Source organism: Elephas maximus, chromosome 13, assembly GCF_024166365.1.
Source record: "Elephas maximus indicus isolate mEleMax1 chromosome 13, mEleMax1 primary haplotype, whole genome shotgun sequence".
Taxonomy (NCBI): domain Eukaryota; kingdom Metazoa; phylum Chordata; class Mammalia; order Proboscidea; family Elephantidae; genus Elephas; species Elephas maximus.
This window is the reverse complement of record NC_064831.1, coordinates 41,411,404-41,431,476: the sequence shown is the minus strand read 5'-3', so window position 1 is coordinate 41,431,476 and position 20,073 is coordinate 41,411,404. Positions and strand designations below refer to the sequence as shown.

The following is a 20,073-nucleotide window of genomic DNA, read 5'->3' as shown; positions in this document are numbered from 1 at the left end:
CCTCTCAGCTTTCCCTTTCCTCCCGGCTTCCCGGGCGCCGCAGAGAAGCGAGCCGCCCTCCCTCGAGGAGGACGAAGGACTGGATTGCGCAGGGCTCACCGAAACCGAGAGCGGGCGAGCGGGAGTAGGCACCGCGCGGAGCATTGTGTGCGTGCAGCGGTGTCTGTTTCGGAAGGCTCTCTGGGGAGGTTCTGTCCCGAGGGGGCGGAGCGCAAGGCACCGAGGCGCTGGCTCCTTGTCCGGATAGAGTCCCGCGAAGACGCCGGCCCAGTTGAGCCTGAGCGCTGCTGAGGCGGCCGGTGGGACGGCGCGCCTGGTGGCGAGGCGGGCGCATTAAGGAGAGGCCGGGGCGCCCTCGGCCCCGCGGCAGCCGCTGCCCAGTGCGGTCGGCAGCGGCGGAGCATCCCGCTTCTGCTCACATCTGTGGAGCTGCCAGCGAGACGCTCGGACGCCGGGAGCCCCGCGCAAGAGCGGGCCGAGCGCGCGTTGGGAGCTCGCCTGTCCTGTCCGCGGAGGGTGCGCGGCCAGGAGAGCTAGGACCTCGCCGTTGTGCGCCCCGCAGGCGTCGGCTGTATCGGGAGCGCGCCTGCCCGCCCCTCAGCTGCCCCGCTCAGGGCCGGAGAGGTGTGCATCATGAGCGGTGGCGAAGTGGTCTGCTCGGGGTGGCTCCGCAAGTCCCCGCCGGAGAAAAAGTTGAAGCGTTATGTAAGTAGAGGCTCTGCCAGCGGCACCCGGTCCCGAGCTGGCTGGCGGCTGCAGCTGCTCGCGCGCGGGGCTTTTTAATCCGCATCTCTTTTACCCTCGGCCCCTTCTCCCATCAGGCTGGGGACCGGGTGCTGTACACTCACGCCCTGGCTTACACTTCACTTCGCCTGGCAACTTTCTTCCTCCAGATTCCGGACGGCCTGCATTTCGGGCCTTACCGCCCCATAGGAGGGCCCAGGGTTTCCAGATGAACTCCCGCTGCATGTTTTTACTATTGCTTCTAGCAGTTGTGGGGTGGGGTAAGGCGGGGAGAGGCGCATTCTCCTTTCTTTTTATCTTTCTGCACCTAATTATGGGGGTGGTGGCACTAGGAAAACCGTAGGGGCCGCCAGCCCTCTTTGGTCCACGCTCTTTCTTCACTTCCCTTGGAGGTGGGTTTCGGGGAAGGGACGGTGGAGCTAAGAAATTGGTATCGGAGACAAGCATCTCATGTCTGCGCAAAAAGAAAAAGTTCTTAACGCGCCCTACCGTTTGCTTAGCAGGGTTCACATTTTCGCGGTTTTGAATTGAGGGACATTGGAGTTTGGCCCGAGAGCCCTGGCGGTTTGCTGCGAGAGGAAGGCACTGGGGGGAGCCTGCTGGCTGGTGTTTGGGCGTCTTGAACGCGCTGTCAAGCCCCGCAGGAGGGGACAGCTGAAGCCAGAAGGAATTTCTGTGTGTTGCCAATCTTTCCCAGGGCACCAGCGTGGCTTAAATGGCATTTGTGTAATTGATACACGATGCTGTTGGAAAAAATATTCCTTGAAAGAACCAACTTTAGTGGAAATCTATGTCCTCTTCAGGCGTCTGAGATCTCCCCGCCCCCATTTTTTTTTTTTTTTTTTTTTTTTGTCGCTGCCTCCTGCAAAGGAAAGAGAGAACACTTTTATGCTGGCGTACGGAGCAAATACTTTTTCTAGTAAAATTTTAAAAAGCAGTATTTATGTTCACTCAAATATAAATTTTCTACCTGGGACTGACACTTGTGCTACTGGAACCTGTTTCTTGTTGGAGGATATCTCCATCCAGTATTAGAGCTGAAGTTAATCGTATTAGTCACTGTTTGCTTTCATGGAACAGACTGAAGTGCAATATTTAACTTCACTGACAGCTCACCAGTGAGTTTCTGGTTTACTTTTGCCAGAATTTGTTATAGACAAGTAATTCTCATTTCAGGGATCGATGCCATAAATCCTAAGAAAGTTCTCCAGAGATTTTGAATCCTTCCAAACTCTGTCACTCCACCTGTCAACTGTTTGTCTGCATATCCTGGTAGAGATACTAGCTTTATTCCAAAAATAAGGGGAGAGGCAGTGGTTTTTTCAGCTCTTGGTTCTAAAGGGATAGGTGTGTGTGAGAGGGGGGTGGGTAGGGAGCTGGAGGTATGTTAGTTTCGAGAAGACACAATTTAGGAAAGACATGCAGCTGTTGTTAGTTGCCACAGAGTTGATTCTGATCGTCATGACCCTGTGCTTGCAGAGTAGAACTGCTCCACGGGGGTTTCAGGGCTGTGACCTTTTGGAAGTAGATAGCCAGGCCTATCTTCCTAGGTGCCTTTGAGTGGGTTCCAACTGCCAACCTTTCCACTAGTAGTCTAGTGATTAGGTTCTTGGGGAACTAGGTATTGGTAATAGAGGTTTGTTTAATGCATTCTTTCACATGTTAGTTATGGCTTTTTCGAAAGACGCTAAGTACTCTATTAGGTACCATAAGGTTAGAAAATATAGGCGGGTGGGGGGAGTCCTGCCTCTTAGGCTTGCAATGTAATGTAGTATAAACCAGAAGGAAAATCAACCAAAAAGATTGTGTCTTAACAAGGACAAAAAAAAGGAGGTTCAAATGTGTGTGTGTATATATTTTATTTTTATTTTTTTCTTTTTTGACCCTTATTTTATGAGGTAGGTATTATCTCTGTTTCACAGGTGAGAAAACAATCTATCCAACCAGAACATGCCAGAGGCAGGATTTGAACCCAGGTCTACCTGACTCACTGAGCTGTAAAAGGTTAATGAGGCTCATCTAGTTCATTTCAAATACGGGGCTTGGACTAAATCATCCCTAAAGGTTCTTTCCGATTATAACTTTCTATGAGTCTGTGGATATTAGTTGAGAATGCCAGGAGGAAGTGGGCTGTAGAGCAGATGTGGTGTGCAAAAGAAATGTCAGACCTGGAGTTTGCCTTGAAGCAGCTTTTCGAGTCTTCAGGAAGACAGGCATATGTGAAAAATGAACCAATAGTGCAAAGTAGTTTATGATTATGTGCCCAGGTTGAGTGGTATGGATGCTTTGTAGATGTGTTTCAAGGAACAAGTTCAATGTAGTCTGGAACCATGGGAAGACTAGAGAGACAGTGGACTCATATTTGTGTTTTCCCTCAGCGGAGGGAAGAATATACCCCTAACAGCTGGGGAAAGGCTGTTTTTTTTTTTCTTGCCCAGTGGAGCACTAGTGTATTTTCTTTACGTAGTAGTGGAATGTGCTAAGATGGCCCAGGAAGACGGTGGGCAGGGTGGCTCTCAGCTGAGGTAGCTAAGAGGATGAGGCAGAGTGTTTAAGTGAGGCTTGTCTCATTTTTTAGCTGTGAAATTGGTTGCCCAGAAGATGTTGCCATTCCCAGATTATTGTTGATCTTTTGGCTTAGGTATCCAATTTTTTTTTATCCAATTTAGATTGTTTTTGCTAAAGCAGCTTTTGACCATTAATGATACCCAAAAACCAAAAAACCAAACCCAGTGCCGTTGATTATGTATATATGCATTGCCTATGCCTGTTCTCTTTTCACGTAGAATCTTTATTTTCTGGATGAAAGGAAACATTGTTGGCCACCCAGTGGGCAAAACGTTGCTTTATAATGGTTTTTAATGAATGGATTTGCTGTGAAAAGATATCTCAGATGCGTGGTACTGTAATTATTAAATGAGACCTCAGAGACTGAGCATTATCATTCTTCTGGGAAACGTTTGACCCGTGGGGCTTTGACAGTTGTCTTGTTGTTCACAGTATTTATAAGGTAGGCCAAACACCGATTAAGATGATCCTTAAGGGCTTTTAAGTCACACAAAATTGTTTTAGCTTTATTTTTAAAGTCACCCAATGCATTCCATTTACAACTCCATTTTATGTTTGCTGTTTCAACTCAAGCAGCATTGTTTTCTTTACACCCCAGTGTCTGCATCTCATCTGTAAGCCTTTCTTGAATTTCCTAAAGAGAGTGAAATCTCTTTCCTAAAGAGGTTTTATGAATTAAAAGGTGAGAGACAGACTCCCAGCCTTTTCTTATTTAATTTGTCCTATGTTTGTTTGCATATGGGTAAAACTGCCTTGTATGTGTCTCATTCTTTGAATTTTTTTTAAAAGCCTACTTAAAATGGAGGTGGAAAATTTTATGATTTCTTCCATTCTTTTCAATACGGTGGTGCTGTTTTTGTCCTGTGTTATGTATTAGACAGCTGATTTTTGTTGTTTTGTTTTGGACCCAAGTGGAATCACGTGTGTAGATCTTTTGTCACTAGGGTAACAGAAAATGAGTAAACTCTTGGTAGTGCGAGCTTAACAGTGTTGCCTAGATTTTTAAAGAGTTACTTAAAGACGAATCATCCATTTGAAATAATGGTGGAATTTTCATCAGGACTTGAAATTTTAGCAGAAAGTGTAAATCCAGAATTAAAGGATTGCTTCAAGCCAACTGGTCACCACTGTAGCTCTGTAGGGGGTGCTTCCCTGTGGCCTTCCTCGAGCCTGGACACCAAGTTTTGACTCCTTTGTGGCCTGGCTGTCAGTGTTGGGCAGGTGTGCAATCTCAGCAGGTGAACCTGCTTCTGAGGCCAGAGCAAGGTGGCCTATAAGCTGACAGCCAGCCTGGGAACAAGTCTCGAATGCCTAATCTGCACCCAGCTTGGGCTCTGTCTGCTCTGCAGCTGTCAACTAATAGGCCGGTTCTTTGTCTGCAGTCCTGATTCTGGAAATGGGCCTGGAAACAGAAATAACCTCTCCCACTAGGTGGGCACCTGACATCTGACATGAGGAGGGTGGGCAGGCAGGATATAAGCACCTCCTTGGTTCAAGGACAACCCAGGACCTTGCTAAGCATTTCCTGAGTCCCTGCTCAGTAGTGTCACTACACCAAAGAAAACTATGATGTCTGGAAGCTCTTCCTATCCCTTTTCTGGTGATTACCGGGCGCAATCAACAGACTCTGAAGCTTTTGCTTACAGTTATTGAAGGAGCATAGTTTGTTGAAGGAAATTTTTTCTTGCAGTCATCATGTTAGTAAACCTTCTATTCAGATTCTTAACGTTTTCTTTTTATCTTTTCAAGTGTGGCAGGAACGTTTCTATTAACAAAGATCATCAAATGACAGTTACATTAAGCCTTTGTGATAGTTAATTCTTTTGTTGTGCCTGGGCTTAATGGTAAGTACAAAACTGTCCAAGTAAAACTTGCAGAATCCCTAAATCTGATTGCTTTCTTTTGCAGTTCACAAATTATCTTCAGGAAGGTGTGTCCGTTTGGAAAGTGATTTTAGAATTCTGTTTTTCATTATTTCTTTTAAAGATGATCTTTGGACAAAATACAATAATACAGCAAGAGTTACACTTGGACAATCTGGTTGACAGCTGAATTGGTTATTTCAGTGTGTATTGCCATAATCTTGCTTAACAAATGCGTACCCAGAAAAACCAAACCCACTGCCATGGAGTCGATTTCAACTCCTAGCAACCCTATAGCACAGAATAGAACTGCCCCGTAGAGTTTCCAAGGAGCGCCTGGTGGATTTGAGCTGCCGACCTCTTGGTTAGCAGCTGTAGCACTTAACCACTATGCCACCAGGGTTTCCAACAAATGTGTAAGGAAGAGAATAAAGCATTTTTTGAGATTAAGTAAAAATTTGGATTTTGGGGTCAACATAAAACATAGATACTTAAGATTTGATCATTTGCAATGTGAGAAAGTCTAAGAGGTGATAGATTCAAAATATACATTAAGTGCTAGCACTCAGTTTTCTTAGACTTATAGACAGGAGGGGCATTGTACTAGGTGGATGACTACTGCTTTCCTTTGAAGTTTTTTTTTTTTTTTGGAAGGTATTTGATGGAACCCCCACTGAGTATCAGGGCCCTGTATTCACCTGGCTTTTAACCATTTTAACCGTTCTGACTGTTAGTTTCTTTATCTGTAAAGTGGAGTGAGGGGGGGAGGCGTTGGTCTAGATCCTAACCTCTCTTGCAGTTTAACATTCTTCTCAGGCATTTCTTTTGGTGAAAGGGGTGCTTCTCAATAGGCCTCCTTTTTGGGAAATTAATCTTAGTTTATTGCTCATCTTAAATAGTTTAGTGTGTATATGCCAGAGCCTGATTCTTTGGGACCCTCTGGTATTTCTCCTAACAGAATGTAAGCTCCTTTGAGCACAGGGCCTTTGAAGGCCATGTTCACTATCCTGGGTGCTGTGCCTGGCTTGGAGTAGAAGCTCAACAAGAGTTGCTGACTGAATGAAGAAACAGGTATTTCTGGGGCTTTTGTAATGTGCCTTGCATAGAATACAATGGAGGAAAAGTCTCACTCCCTGCCCTTAAGGAGTTTCTAATCTGGGCAGGCTGTAGACAGGCTGTAAACACATGGACATTGAAATCCTTTTACTAGATATCTGTTGGAGCCTTGGTGACACAGTGGTTAAGAGCTTGGCTGCCAACCAAAAGGTCAGTAGTTCGAATTCACCAGCTGCTCCTTGGAAACCCTATGGGGCATTTCTGCTCTCTCCTGTTGGGTCACTATGAGTCAAAATGGACTTGACGGCAACGGGTTTTTTTTTTTTTTTGGTAGAAATATAAGGCCATCTGTGATTAATTGCCAAATGACTGACCCAGACAGTAACTGCTTAACAGTTAAGACCAAGAGCAGTGCCCGGAGGTAGCTGCCAGGGAATACTTCAGGAATAAATTTCAAGAATAAATTTCAAGCTGTGTTCTTGGGACAGCCAAGGTGCTGGGGGCAGGAATAGCAAAGCCATAAGGGAAGGCTGGTTTTGGAGGAAGAAAGATGACTTTGTGTGTTGAGTTTAGACATCCTACTGAAAAGAACGCTTCAACACCTCAGTTTTCACGCATAGCAGAGAGTTTCTAGTTGGAGAAGTTTCTGCTTCTGCCATGACCTTATGCCCCTGATGGAAACCTGAGCAGGATTGAGTTTTCCATATCAAACTAGAAACAAACCAACAACTGTTTGGTCCACCTGAGCTTATTAAAATTCTAGAGGATATGTGTTATTTAAGATTTCTTTATGTCTGTTTTGAACTAAATAATTCATTCTGGCAAGCATTTAGTTTGCAACAGAGAAGGAGCATGTTCTGCGGGGACGAAGAATAAAAGAGCCTTTGATTCATTTGCTTCTGAGTTCCAGCAGGAGGGCCAGGGCTGCCTTGGGCTAGCGTCTTTATTTTGGACTTTGGAAGCCATCTTAGCCCAGCTGTGTGTGCCAGCTAGTGTTGGGGGAAAAAGAATAACGCCATTGGATCACATTAAACCCCTTCTGACTGTTGATGGAGGGTTTTCTCTCATTTCACATTCCTTGCATTAACATGGTGGCTAATTTCCACCAAGTTAGAGCTCCATCTGAATTTGCCATTTGAACTTGGCTAAAAGCCTCAGCGTCTGTCTCCGGGACTCCTTTTATCTCAGGCTGTCAACTAAATACAGAAAACTTATCAAGTCACAAGTCTTTTTATTCTCTCCTCCTCATCTACAAGCATAGTAAAATTAGCATTCTTTTCTTCTTTATATTACTCCTGGGGAAAAAGTGGCTCATTGTACTGTGGATTTCCACATTTATTAAATAAGTAGCCCCTTCAGTTGCCAAGTGCATAGCTGCAGGGGCCTTAATGAATTGTGGATGGCAGTTTAGGCATGTAGAATTGTTGGGAAAAGTTCTTTTATGAACTGGAAGTTTCTGAGTATTGCAGGCTTGTATGTGTGAGCCCCTTAAATGATACGAGAATGCCGTAAGTGGGAAAAAAAGAATCTTATGTTTTAAGCAGTTTATTTATTCATAGGCGTAAAGTGTTCCCTAATTGACGAGCACAGTTCTCCTTGCTGAGTGCATGTAAAAGTATAACCTCCTAGCAGCTTTGGACATTCTCACAGCCTGCTTTATACAAAATAGTTCAGACTGTGTGCTGTAATGCCTGTTCAGCCGTTATCTCTGTTCCATTAGCTCTTGAAGCATTCTGATTACAACTTGTAGCTGCCAAGCCCATCCTGCAGTATTATCGGGAGCAAAAACTTTCCACGTGGTTGTCTTTAGGAGAGCTGCTGTGTGCACACTACGCTTGAAGATGTAAGTTGCAAAGGAATAGCGCTTCTGGGGAAGTGTGAGTTATCTTCGCGTTTTCCTACCATGTAATTGTTACATTCTTACTTATGTGTGTTTGTTTCACAAAGTTGAACTTATTTCTAAACTAAGTTCTCTTTTCTTTTTATATACTGGAAAGAATGTCCACTTTTCCAAGGGTTTTTCTTAGGGCGGTATTTTTTTTTTCTCCAGCTTTTTGCTTTGAATTTGTACTTGGCCCAGGTAATTCCTATGTGTTCAAAAAACTATGTCCTGAGAGGAAAAATTAAAAAACAAATGGCTACATTGTTCCATGAATCAAAAAAATATACTGAGAGTCCAAAAATTTCTTTTCAGTGTAAAAATCTTACATCTTTTTTTTTTAAGAAAGAAAAATACCAAACTTTTCTTTAACTATCCTGTTCATTGTTTTTCCTTTCTTTATTTTTCACTTGTTTAATATCTGAAAACAACAACAAAAAGAACAGTTTTATACTCTCTTCTTTAAGAATACCACACATGGGGGAAAAAATTGAAATTAAGAGGAGCCACCCTCTGGTCTGAAGGGAGGGAATGTCAACACCAAGGCTGTAATAGCTTACTTCCATGCTGCTTGGTTGAATTGACTATTTATCATTATTGTCTAGAGATATTAGTTATTAAACATCAGGTTTAGCATAATTTTAGTTAAGGGGCTTGTTTTCGTGACACAGATTGTAGACTATTTTTCTCTCCCGAAATGCAGTTTTCAGTTACTACTCAGTTGGGAAATGTGGCTAGGCCACTTTCTGACTAGCAGGCTCCTCCCTCCTGAGATGACTACCTGGTTAAAGAATTAAGTGCCTGCTGTGCCTTCTCAGCTCCAGCCCTTAACACAGTCCCGTCAGTTCCTTGACCAAAGTCATGGTAGCCAAGAGCAAAGTGTATCTGGTTCCAGCGATGGCCACTTGATTAGCGGGAGAAAAGCACTTTAATCTTTCACATTTGGATGAGAAACACCAGGTAAAGTACTACCTTCAGTGTTTTGAATTCCAGTTGTGTTGTGTAGGGCTTGAAGAGGAATGATTACTTCATTCAGTTTGGGAGGTATTATTTGAACCCCCTACCTTCTGACAAAGTTATAATTGACCCCAAAGTTGTGTAGAGAATTCAAGTTCACAGGTTCTCTCTGACTATTTCAGGTTTAAATATTTGAAGCGTTGAGAAAAGGTAAAAGGAAATACTGAATGGTAAGAATGTAAGATGTTTGGGAAGGTAATATATTCCTGATGCTGCTGTTACGTATAACCAATGTGTTCTGAGTAATTTATACAGGTCATTTATATTCAGAGAGAAGGGCACAATATTAAACTGTTGCCATTGAACAGTGGTTTATTTATTTTTTTTCTCCTCCCTGTCCTTTAAGCAGTCAAATAAAGATTCAAATTTACAAATGTCTAATGCTCCAAACAGGAAAAGCAAGCTTAATATATTTTTCTGATTTTCACAATGACCCGTAGTAGACACAGTGGGTGTATGCACATGATCTGTTTACAGAGAAAATTGTGGCTTCATTTATCATTCTTGGTGTTCGTAATAGGATATTAATTTATAGAAGACAAAGATGGTATTTGTTCTCTGTGTCTAAAATGCACAGTGTGGTACCTTGCACAGTTTCTTGAACAGCATGGCCAAATAATTGTAGAATTTTGAGCCCGAAATTGTAAATCATCTAGTCCAGTGTTTCTCAGACTTTCCTAACCCATTACTCTCTCATATATCGTTTGAGTGTTCTTCAGCTTTTCATCCAGTCTTACTTTCTGTAATTTGTGTTAAAAAACATCAGCTGTTTTGAATCTATTTTTTCAAATTTACACGTCTCCTTTTCCAGTAGTCTAAAGTCTAACCTCCTCATTTTACAGGGAATGAAAATTAGCCTCAGAGAGACTAATTGATTTGTCCGAGGTCATACAACTTCACCAGCTGTTCTGGCAGGGCTAGAATTGGAATTTGGATCTCTCACCTCTCAGGTCAGATCCTTCAGTTGCTGAGTAAATGCCTGCCGTGAACAAGGCACTGTGAGGGACTTTAAGAGGAGGAAGAGGGCACTGTCTCCACCCTTTAAAAGTTTGTGTGCTCCTAGGGGACATTGTGAGTCCTAAATGACTCCACAGCAACGGGTTTGGTTTTTTGGGGACATAGGATGTTTCAGTACTCCAATTTGTATTAACCCGTTGCTGACGAGTCGATTCTGACTCATAGTGACCCTACAGGACAGAGTAGAACTGCCCCATAGGGTTTCCATGGAGCGGCTGGTGGATTCGAACTGCAGACGTTTCAGTTAGCAGCCTGAGCTCGTAACTGCTACGCCACCAGGGCTTTGTATTATAAGTAGTGATATACAAGACAAAGCTCTAGAACAAATCAGCAGAGAGAGATTAATTAAGGGATTCTGTGAAGGCTTAATGAAGGTGGCAGGAGAGATTTCACCAAGATCTTAAAAATTAGATTTGATACTCAAAGATGATGGGACCTGATTTCGATTCCTCCCTTTCCAAGCCAGACTCTTAAATGGGATATGTATACTTTTCTGCCTCTTCTTCCTCCTGCCTCATCCATTGATGGAATACAGCCTGGCTCCTTTTTTTTTCTACAACCCTTACCCAAATGGGGAAACCCTCGTAGTGTAGTGGTTAAGAGCTACGGCTGCTAACCAAAAGGTCAGCAGTTGGAATCCACCAAGTGCTCCTTGGTCAACCCTATGGGGAGTTGTACTCTGTCCTATAGGGTCGCTATGCGTTGGAATCAACTTGATGGCAACAGGTTTGATTTTTTTTTGTTTGTTTTGGTTTATCTAAACAGCTCTCATTAAGGTCCCTAATGACCTCTTTGTTGCCAGATCTAATGGACACCTTTTAGTTCTTATTCTTCATGGAACTCTTGGCTTACAGTGATGGAGCTGACCAATCTGTCTTTTCAAAACATGTTCCTTCCTGTACCTAGCTGGCAACATGCTCTAGTCTCCTTAACTGTTAGAGTCCATAATGGTTCTAGGGCTAGCCCTTGGTTGTCTCTTCTACCATTTCTGTTAGTGATTCTTTATCCTTTGTGAGCTCATGACCTCCTTTGAAAATTTGATAAAAACTCTGGGCTTTCAGTTTCCACAAATTTCTTAAAAGCTGGAATGCAAACATTTATTATAACCTTGCATGTTTTCTGACTTTTAAAGCCCACCTGTGGATCTTAAAAATCAAACCAATTGCCAGTCAAATTGATTCTGACTCATCCCTGGGTAGTGCAGACAGTTAAGCACTCAGGTACTAACTGAAAGGTTGACTGTTCGAATCCATTCAGAGGCACCTTAGAAAGAAGGGTCACAGCCATTGAAAACCCTTTGGAATGCAGTTCTACTCTGTAACACAAGGGGTCTCCATAAGTCAGAATTAACTCCATGGCAACTGGCTTGGGTTTTTTTTTTTTTAATGGATCTTAAGGCCCAGTTAACCCAGTTAAATGCCTCTAAATTATATGCTTATGATTCTGAGACACAATCTCAGTCTGTTTCTTACAGCATTATCTGTGGATTCCGTATATTTAATGGTGTCGCTGTGAGTTGGAATTGACTCGATGGCAGTGGGTTTGGTTTTTTTGGTTTTAGATACCCTGCAGGAACTCAAAGTCAGCATGTCTACAACAAGTCTTGGCAGCCTCTCTCTAAACCTGGTCCTCTGGTTCCTGTCTCAGTGAATCCCACCACCATCTGGTGGCTTAAGAGAGAGGTTTTTTGTGACAGTTCTCTCCCTCACTGTCCACACCCCATGCCAAGTCCTGTCAGTTTTTCCTCCTAAATACCTGACTCATTGGCCCTTTGTAGCTTAAGCTCTCCTTGCCTTACTTCTGGATTGCTGCAATAGCCAATTGGTCTCGCTGCTTCCAGTCTTGGCCTCCTTCAAAGTTCATCAAGGCAGCCAGGGGACTTTTCTGAAACACACATCTGATGATGCCATTTCCCAGCATGAACTGTTCTACGATGTTCCTTTGCTCTTACAAACAAACCCATTGCCATCGAGTCAATTCTAACTCGTAGCGACCCTAGGACAGAGTAGAACTGCCCCATAGGTTTTCCAAGGAGTGCCTGGTGGATTTGAACTGCCGACCCTTTGGTTAGCAGCCATAGCTCTTAATCACTAGCCCACCTGAATGTCCAAACCTTTTCCCTTGACTGGCAGGGTTGTTTGTGATGTGGTGTCTGCACGTCTCTGCCGTAGAATTTGCTGCCACCTTCTCCACGCATGCTTTCCCCTTCAGCTGTACTGAACTGCCCAAATTGCTGTGTGATCTGTCTCTCCGGGCCTTTGCATGTGCTCTTCTCTCCTCCAGGAATTCTTGGCCCTCCCTTTTCTGCTTCCTTGCCCAGGCTAATTTCTGCCTGCTGTCTTACTTCTGGAGCCTTTTCTGAACTCCCACCACAGCCATCACACATGCATACAGATGTAGTGGTCCAGGAGCATTGGTTTTGTCCTGTGATACCCTGTCATTCCCGTAGCATAGCACTTACCACACTTGATTATACTTGCTGTTTTGCTTGCTTATTTCACTTTTGGAAGGCAGGGCCACCTTGTGACTTCGGTGAGTACAATGTACTTTTGCTTTTGTGGGCCTCTTGCTGCATAAAGATATTAAAAATTATGTTTTATATTAAGGAGCTCTGGTGGTACAACTGGTTAAGCCTCAGCTGCAGACCAAAAGGTTAGTGGTTTGAACCTACCCAATGGCTCCGAGGGAAAAAGACCTGGAGATCTGTGCCTGCAAAGATTAAAACCCATTGCCATGGGTTGATTCTGACTCGTAATGACCCTGCACGACAGGGTAGAACTGCCCCCATAGAGTTTCCAAGAGTGTAAATCTTTACAGAAGCACACTGCCGCACCTTTCTCCCATGGAGCAGCTGGTGGGTTCGAACTGCCGATTTTTTGCTTGGCAGCTGAGTGCTTAACCACTGTGCCGCCAGGGCTCCTTTTGGTGATCCCTGTTGGAGTCCTGGTCGTGCAGTGGTTAAGCATTTGGCTGCTAACCAAAAGGTCGGCAGTTAGAACCCACCAGCTGGTCCTTGGAAACCCTGTGGGGCAGTTTTGCTCTGTCTTGTAGGGTTGCTATGAGTTGGAATTGACTCAACAGCAGTGGGTTTTTTGGGTTGATAGAGTCACTGTAAAGATTACAGCCTGGAAAACCCTGTGGGGCAAATCTCCTCTTTCATATGAAGTCACTATGAGTCGAAAATTGACTCAATGGCACCTACCAACAGCAACATTTTACATTGGTGTAAAGATGAATGCATTTTAAGCTGAGTTTGTTATTATATATTCATGTTATTCAATTTTTTTCTGATTTTGAAAGAAATTAAAATTAAAACATTTCTATGGCACCTGAAGGCACTGTGCCTACTGTGCCTGATGAAGAAGTTGGCCCTTGTTTATGGGCATAGAAATACTTGGGTGGTAAAGTTGACAGGATATGTCAGCTGATTGGGACTAGCAAAGGGAAGGAGACTGCTAACTTATGGGACACTTTTGTAATTTTTTTTTTTAGCTTGATAAAACCATATTAAGATTTTGTATTTTTGTCCCAGGTAATAGAGACATTTATGATACTTTTGTGCTTTTAGAAAAATTGTGAAAAATAGAATGATATATTTAAAAGGTGTGTGTGTATATAAGAGCCCTGGTGGCACTGTGGTTAAGTGCTTGGCTGCCAATCAAAAGGTCAGCAATTCGAACCCACAGCCCTATAGGGTCTCTATGAGTCAGAATTGACAGCAGTGGGTTGGTTTTGATTTTGGGTGTACCTATATGAGTACATATATATAATTTTTTTGTTTTCTCTATATGTGTATATATATGTATCTGTATATATAGATATATATAGAGAGAGGGGTCCTGTTGGCTCAGTGGTTAAGTGCTTGGCAGGTAATTGCAGGGTTGGTGGCAATCTGCTTCTGTAAAGATTATAGCCTTGGAAACCCTATGAGACAGTTCTACTCTGTCCCATAGGGTTGCTGTGAGTCAGAACTGGCTCGATGCAGACAACAGCAGCAGCATATATATATATATATACATACATATATATGCAAAAATCATGAGATTTTTATGTCAGAAATATGTTCCATCAGAAATTTAGTCCTATCTTAGAATTGTTTTACTAATATGCACATTTCGTCATGATGTTTCTGTGTAGAGCAGTGGTTTTTAACAGGGGTAGAGAGCTCATTCACCCCCGCCCCCTGCCCCCCCCCAGACATTTGGGAATATCTGGAGATGTGTGGTTGCCCCAACTGGGGGGTAGGTGGGTATTACTGGCATCTTTTTTTTTTTTTAGTGGGTAGAGTCCAGGGATACTGCTTAACATCCTACAATGTGCAGAACAGCCCCCCCATCAAAGAATTATTCAGCTCAAATATTAATAGTGCCAAGGTTGAGAAACCCTCTTATAGGGGGATCCTTGATAAAGCTTGGTTCTTAGGCCTGTATAATTTGTTTTGTTTTATTTCCTTGTGTTTCCATGAAAAGCCGTAATTCAGCTGCAGCATTGTGTTTTCACACTGGAACCAAACACTGAGTTTTCTGACTTCCATAATATTGAGAAAAACAGCCATTGAGAGGGCTGAGCTCTTGAATACTAGACGTGGGTTTATATGATAGGCAAAAGATCTCTCTCAAGTGATTCGTTGTCTTTTAAATCATTACCAAAATGCTCATTTTGCCCTTACTAATCCTAGCAAGGAAACACTGGTGGTGTAGTGGTTAAGCGCTGCGGCTGCTAACCAAAAGGTCAGCAGTTTGAATCCACTGGGCGCTCCTTGGCAACTCCGTGGGGCAGTGCTACTCTGTCCTGTAGGGTCGCTATGAGTCGGAATCAACACCACGGCGATGGGTTCAGTTGTTGTCTGTTAATCCTAGCAAAAGGAGCCCTGGTGACACAGTAGTTAAAGCGTTTGGCTGCTAAACAAAAGTTCGGTGGTTCGAATCCAGCAGCCACTCTGTGGGAGAAAGATTTGGCAGTCAGCTTCCGTAAAGATTACAGCGTTGAAAACCCTATGGGGCAGTTCTAGTCTGTCCTGTAGAGCGGCTATGAGTCGGAATTGACTCTTAGGCGGTGGAATCCTAGCAAGAGTACAACCAGTGTTGTCTTGGGGGGATGCTGAGTCATTTATTCGTGCTTTTTTTATTACCTCTTGGCTTGAATATCACCATTCATTGTTCACAAGCCGCCCAGCTTGTTTACTTTTTATGAATTACATGTAATCAGCTCTCTTTCAGGTCTTGCTACTGTAATTGGCAGTAGCCACAGAGCAGGGCTGACAAGTCTGCATTTATGCTGATGTCTCATATTCACTCCCCAAGGTTTCTTGCCTCTTCCATCTATATTTTCAAAGGAAGGTGAAGAGAAAACTGCCACCGTGCTCTCTCCTCTCAGATGCTCTGAAGGTACTTATTTGTGACTTGTATCCTTTGGTTTGGGAAGACTTCAGTGTGTATGACAGTCACCTGGATGACTTCTTAAAATGAAGATTCTTGGGTCCTATTCCCCTTTGGACATTTTTAATAAGTCTATATAAGGGTCCAGAAAATTGCATTTGCTAACTTGAATCTCTGTTGATTCTGATGTAGGTGGTCCTTAGGTTTGTTGTTGATGTTGTTAGCTACCATTGAGTTGGCCCCAACTCACGGGGACCTCATGTACGGCAGAATGAAATGCTGCTCTGTCCTGTACCATCCCCATGATTGGTTGGGATTGGGCTGATGTGAACCGAAGAGTTTTCATTGGCTGTTTTTTCAGAAGTAGATCAACAGTCCTTTCTTTTTTTTTTTTTTTAATTTTTATTGTGCTTTAAGTGAAAGTTTACAGATCAAGTCAGTTTCGCACACAAAAACTTATATACACCTTGCTGCATACTCCCAATTGCTCTCCCCCTAATGAGACAGCCTGCTCTCTCCCTCCACTCTCTCTTTTCGTGTCCATTTCACCAGCTTCTAACCCCCTCCACCCTCTCATCTCCCCTCCAGGCAGGAGATGCCAGCACAGTCTCAAGTGTCCACCTGATCCAAGAAGCTCACTCCTCACCAGCATCCCTCTCCATCCCATTGTCCAGTCCAACCCCTGTCTGAAGAGTTGGCTTCGGGAATGGTTCCTGTCCTGGGCCAACAGAAGGTCAGGGGTTCATGGCCACTGGGGTCCTTTCTAGTTTCAATCAGACTGTTAAGTCTGGTCTTATTATGAGAATTTGGGCTCTGCATCCCACTTCAGGAGTCCTTTCTTCCTAGTCTGTCTTAGTCTAGAAGCCCTGTTGAAACCAGTTGAGCATGACAGCAACACCCAGGCCTCCACTGACAGATGGGTGGTGGCAGCACATGAGCTGCATTGGCTGGGAATTGAACCAGGGTCTTTCACATGGAAGGTGAGAATTTTACCAATGAACCAACACTGCCATCTGGTCCTTAGATTTCATTTGGAGAAATCCTAATTTGGGGATGGAAATAAAAAAGGAAGAAAAAAGAAAATCCAATAGAAGTAATACTTTTAAAGAGTGAAAAAGGAAGGCAGAAAGTAACTCAGAAAGTAACTGGAACCTCTCTTCTGTGAGATAAGGGGAATAAGCTGTGATGCTTAAAATGATATGTTTTTAATTTTTTCTGGCAGTGATTAAGATCAAACTGTCCCACAAAGAGAATATATTTAGAGAATGACAAAAGTAAAAGGGAATGTTTAGAAAGATTTGAATATAATAAAATACCTAACCATTGCCAGGAAGCTCAAAATTACTTATTAAATCAAGAAAGGCATTCTGTATATATCGACTTCAAAAGGAATGTGCCTTCCTGAATCGAGAGTTCATGAGTGGCTTAAAGATGAAGAGAGGAGAGGAAGGAGGATTAGCCCTTTACCAGAAGTTCTGGTTATTCTGGTTATTGGATCTGAGAGCATATTACTATAGTCTAGATTTCCTGCAGTACCTCTAATTCCAAATATTGTTTCCCATTTTCTTTATAACACATGTCTGACTTGCCCTAATTTTTGGTTAGTTGAGATGTGGTTTGTTTGTAAAAGAACATTAAAGTAGTTCTACTTGGCTGAAGGTATTCTCTAGTTTTTCAAACTTTTCTGTGTCTGTGTGTGTTAGATGTATATATTCTGGTCTGTCTCTTTTAACCTAAATATTGATTTTAAAGTCCTTAGTAGAGTGCAAGAGAGAGACAGACGGACTCTATTTTATAAGATTGGTCAGGAACTAGACCAAATGGGAATGGTTATGTAATCCAAGCAGAGGAAAAAAGGAAACCCTTTTATTTCCAACTACCTACTGAATTCACTCTGCTTCTAGAAAGCTACCTCTTCTCCCCCTTGGCTTTCTTTCTTTCTTTTTTGAAAGGTTATTTCCCAGACAAACTCTCTTCAGTGAGTTTACCTTGAAGAGAAATATTGACAAAACAAAACAAAAAATAATTTTGGAAATTTCTTACAAACAATGTAAATACCTTTGTTAAATACATTTGTCTTCTTTCCTTACCCTAAACCATCCTTGCATCAGAATGTTCATTTTTCCTTAAACATGTACTGGGAACCCAGACTGCACTTTGGAACTCTTTATCACTATGGTATCATATTAACTCATGTGACTGTCTTTCCTCCTCCTCCTTCCTTTCCTTCTCCCTTCCTTAGTTCCTTCTTTACACTGTCTTTCTTGCTTTCTCCCTCCTCCTCCATTTGCTTATTCAGGAATTCTCTAGCCTGTTAGATATCTTGCCCATCTGCCCACAAGACCTTACAGAAATCTTCGTATCTGCCTTGCAAGTGTTTAGTATCATTACTGTTATTATACGAAGTGTCTACCACACCCTCTCATTGCACAGAAAGACCAAGTAAGTTTGGTTAGTAGATCACTTCAATCCCAGAGTGAATAGAAGGGTTGTTGGTAGATGGCCGTGGAGACCCAGAACCAGCTTCTACCGTTTACTCTGGCAACCAAGAAAGGCTAAATTCCTGTGACTTCTTCCCGGCACTAAGAAATGAAGGCTAGACCTAGGATCTGTGCCCTTCATTTCAGGTAGACCTATTTCATTATGTTTTTTAAACCGTACACTTGGTAAATCTCTTTTCTTATGAGCCTCTTAATATTTCTAATTATTTTTTCTTTTTTTTTTTCCTATAATTTATTCTGTTAACCCATATATTGTTTAACATAGTTATAGGGGTTTCCAGTGAATATTTATATTTGCTGAAAACAAGTTTAAATGCTGTTAGGGAAAAGCTTAAGTAGTCATCCAAGTGCAGCATAAAAAAAAATAGCTTATCAGTTTTCAGTGGGAGTATATTAACTTAAAATCTTCAGTTTTGGGTTTAATACAAAGAAAAAAGAAAACAGTTATGAAATATTAGGTAAGCAGGTTTCTTGCCCTTTGCATAAGTTACTAAAGGAAACTATCTCTTGAAGTAAAAAACACTCTTATAGTAGGTTTTATGTGTTCTGTGTTAGCAAATGCGTTGTTTACCTTCAAGTTGTATGTTGAAAAACATGTGCTTCTCCTAAGGAGAGTTAGAACATGGATATAGAAATACTTTTACTCTTTCAAATAAGATTCCATCCTTGAAAACGTTCATGCCTGTTTTCAAATAGAATCTATTGTGTTTCTAAGACTAAATTTTCATAACTGGGATTTTTATTAAAATGCTGAAGGAGAAGAAAATGACTCAAGGAAGTTAAAGGCCAGTATTTCTTAGTGCTGTGAATAAAGGAAAATGTTTCTTACTGTCCCTATTCTTAATAACACAAATGAAGCCCTAGGGACTGTCGCCATCACCACCTGTTACAGTCCAGTTGACTCTGACTCATGGTGACCCCATGTGTGTCAGAGTAGAACTGTGCCCTTTAGAAATCGGATTTCTGTGGCTGATTTTTCAGAAGTAGATTGCTGGACATTTCTTAGGTACTCTTGGTTGGACTGGAACCTCTAACATTTTGGTTAGCAGCCAAGGGCATTAACAATTTGTACCACCTGGGCACCTCTCTAGGGAATTTGTTGTGGTGGTGTGCTGTCGAGTCCATTCTGATTTACAGAGACCCTACAGGATGGAGTGGGACTTCCACGAAGGATTTTCTAGGCTGTAAACCTTTATGAAAACAGACTGCCAGATTTTCCTCCTACAGAGTGGCTGGTAGGTTCAAACTGCTGACCTTTCAGTTAGCAACCAAGCGTTTAACCACTGCGCCACCAGGACTCCTTCCTAGGGAGTGTAGACCTAGGGAAATACCCTGAGTCCAAGACCAGTTGGTTTCAGCAAGCAGCAGTAAGACTGGAGCACAAACTTCCTAATTCCTAGTCCAGGGCCATTCCCAACCTGCCACATCCACCTCCATATTTAATGGGTTAGTATAATTTCTGAAATTCAAACCCTTTCTCATTTCAAGAACATTTGCCCCTCAGAGCAGTGACAATATCATACATTCACCTCAGTCTCTTTTGCTTCTTCATCTAAACTCTGTAGCTTTGAAAACACTGAAGGGGCCTTTTACACACACCTTTGGGAAGGCCTGTTTAACCCCCTCCTTCACAGTAGTAGGAAGTTAATTACGTGGGATTTACTCACCTGATCTGCACAAATGATCCTACTTCAGAGCACATTTGGAAATCCCACACCCCTTTCTGGCCCTGAGGAAAAATTCTTTCCTGATCCTAGATTCGTGCTCAGTTTAATCTTGAACATGTGAGAATGAGTCACCGTGGTTAAGTATGTAATCCGATTTATACCTTTCTTTACAACCCACCTTTAATTTTTCAAATTTAAGATGCTGGATCCTGATTTCCTGTATAAGGTCTGATGATTTGGAGACTAATTTAGGGACTGGGAGGTGTTGAGATTTTTTTGGAACCAGGACTTTCTTTTTTGCTGAGAATGAAACTCATGGTCTAAATTCTGAACTCCAGGGTATGTGTGGAATGTCTGTGTGAATGACGAAAGAAGTTAATGCTT

General features: G+C 42.6%; 1 protein-coding gene across 4 annotated transcripts in view; it reads left to right on the top strand.

Annotated features, from left to right (window-relative positions):
- Positions 1-622: 622 nt before the first annotated feature.
- The window catches only part of GAB1 (GRB2 associated binding protein 1), a 143,389-nt gene continuing 123,938 nt past the window's right edge, over positions 623-20,073 (top strand). For all 4 annotated transcript variants that reach the window (XM_049905785.1, XM_049905783.1, XM_049905784.1 and 1 more), the window contains exon 1: positions 623-705. In XM_049905785.1, coding sequence (XP_049761742.1) covers positions 634-705 — 72 coding nt within the window. In that variant the 5' untranslated portion in view covers positions 623-633. The remainder of the gene's footprint in view (positions 706-20,073) is intronic.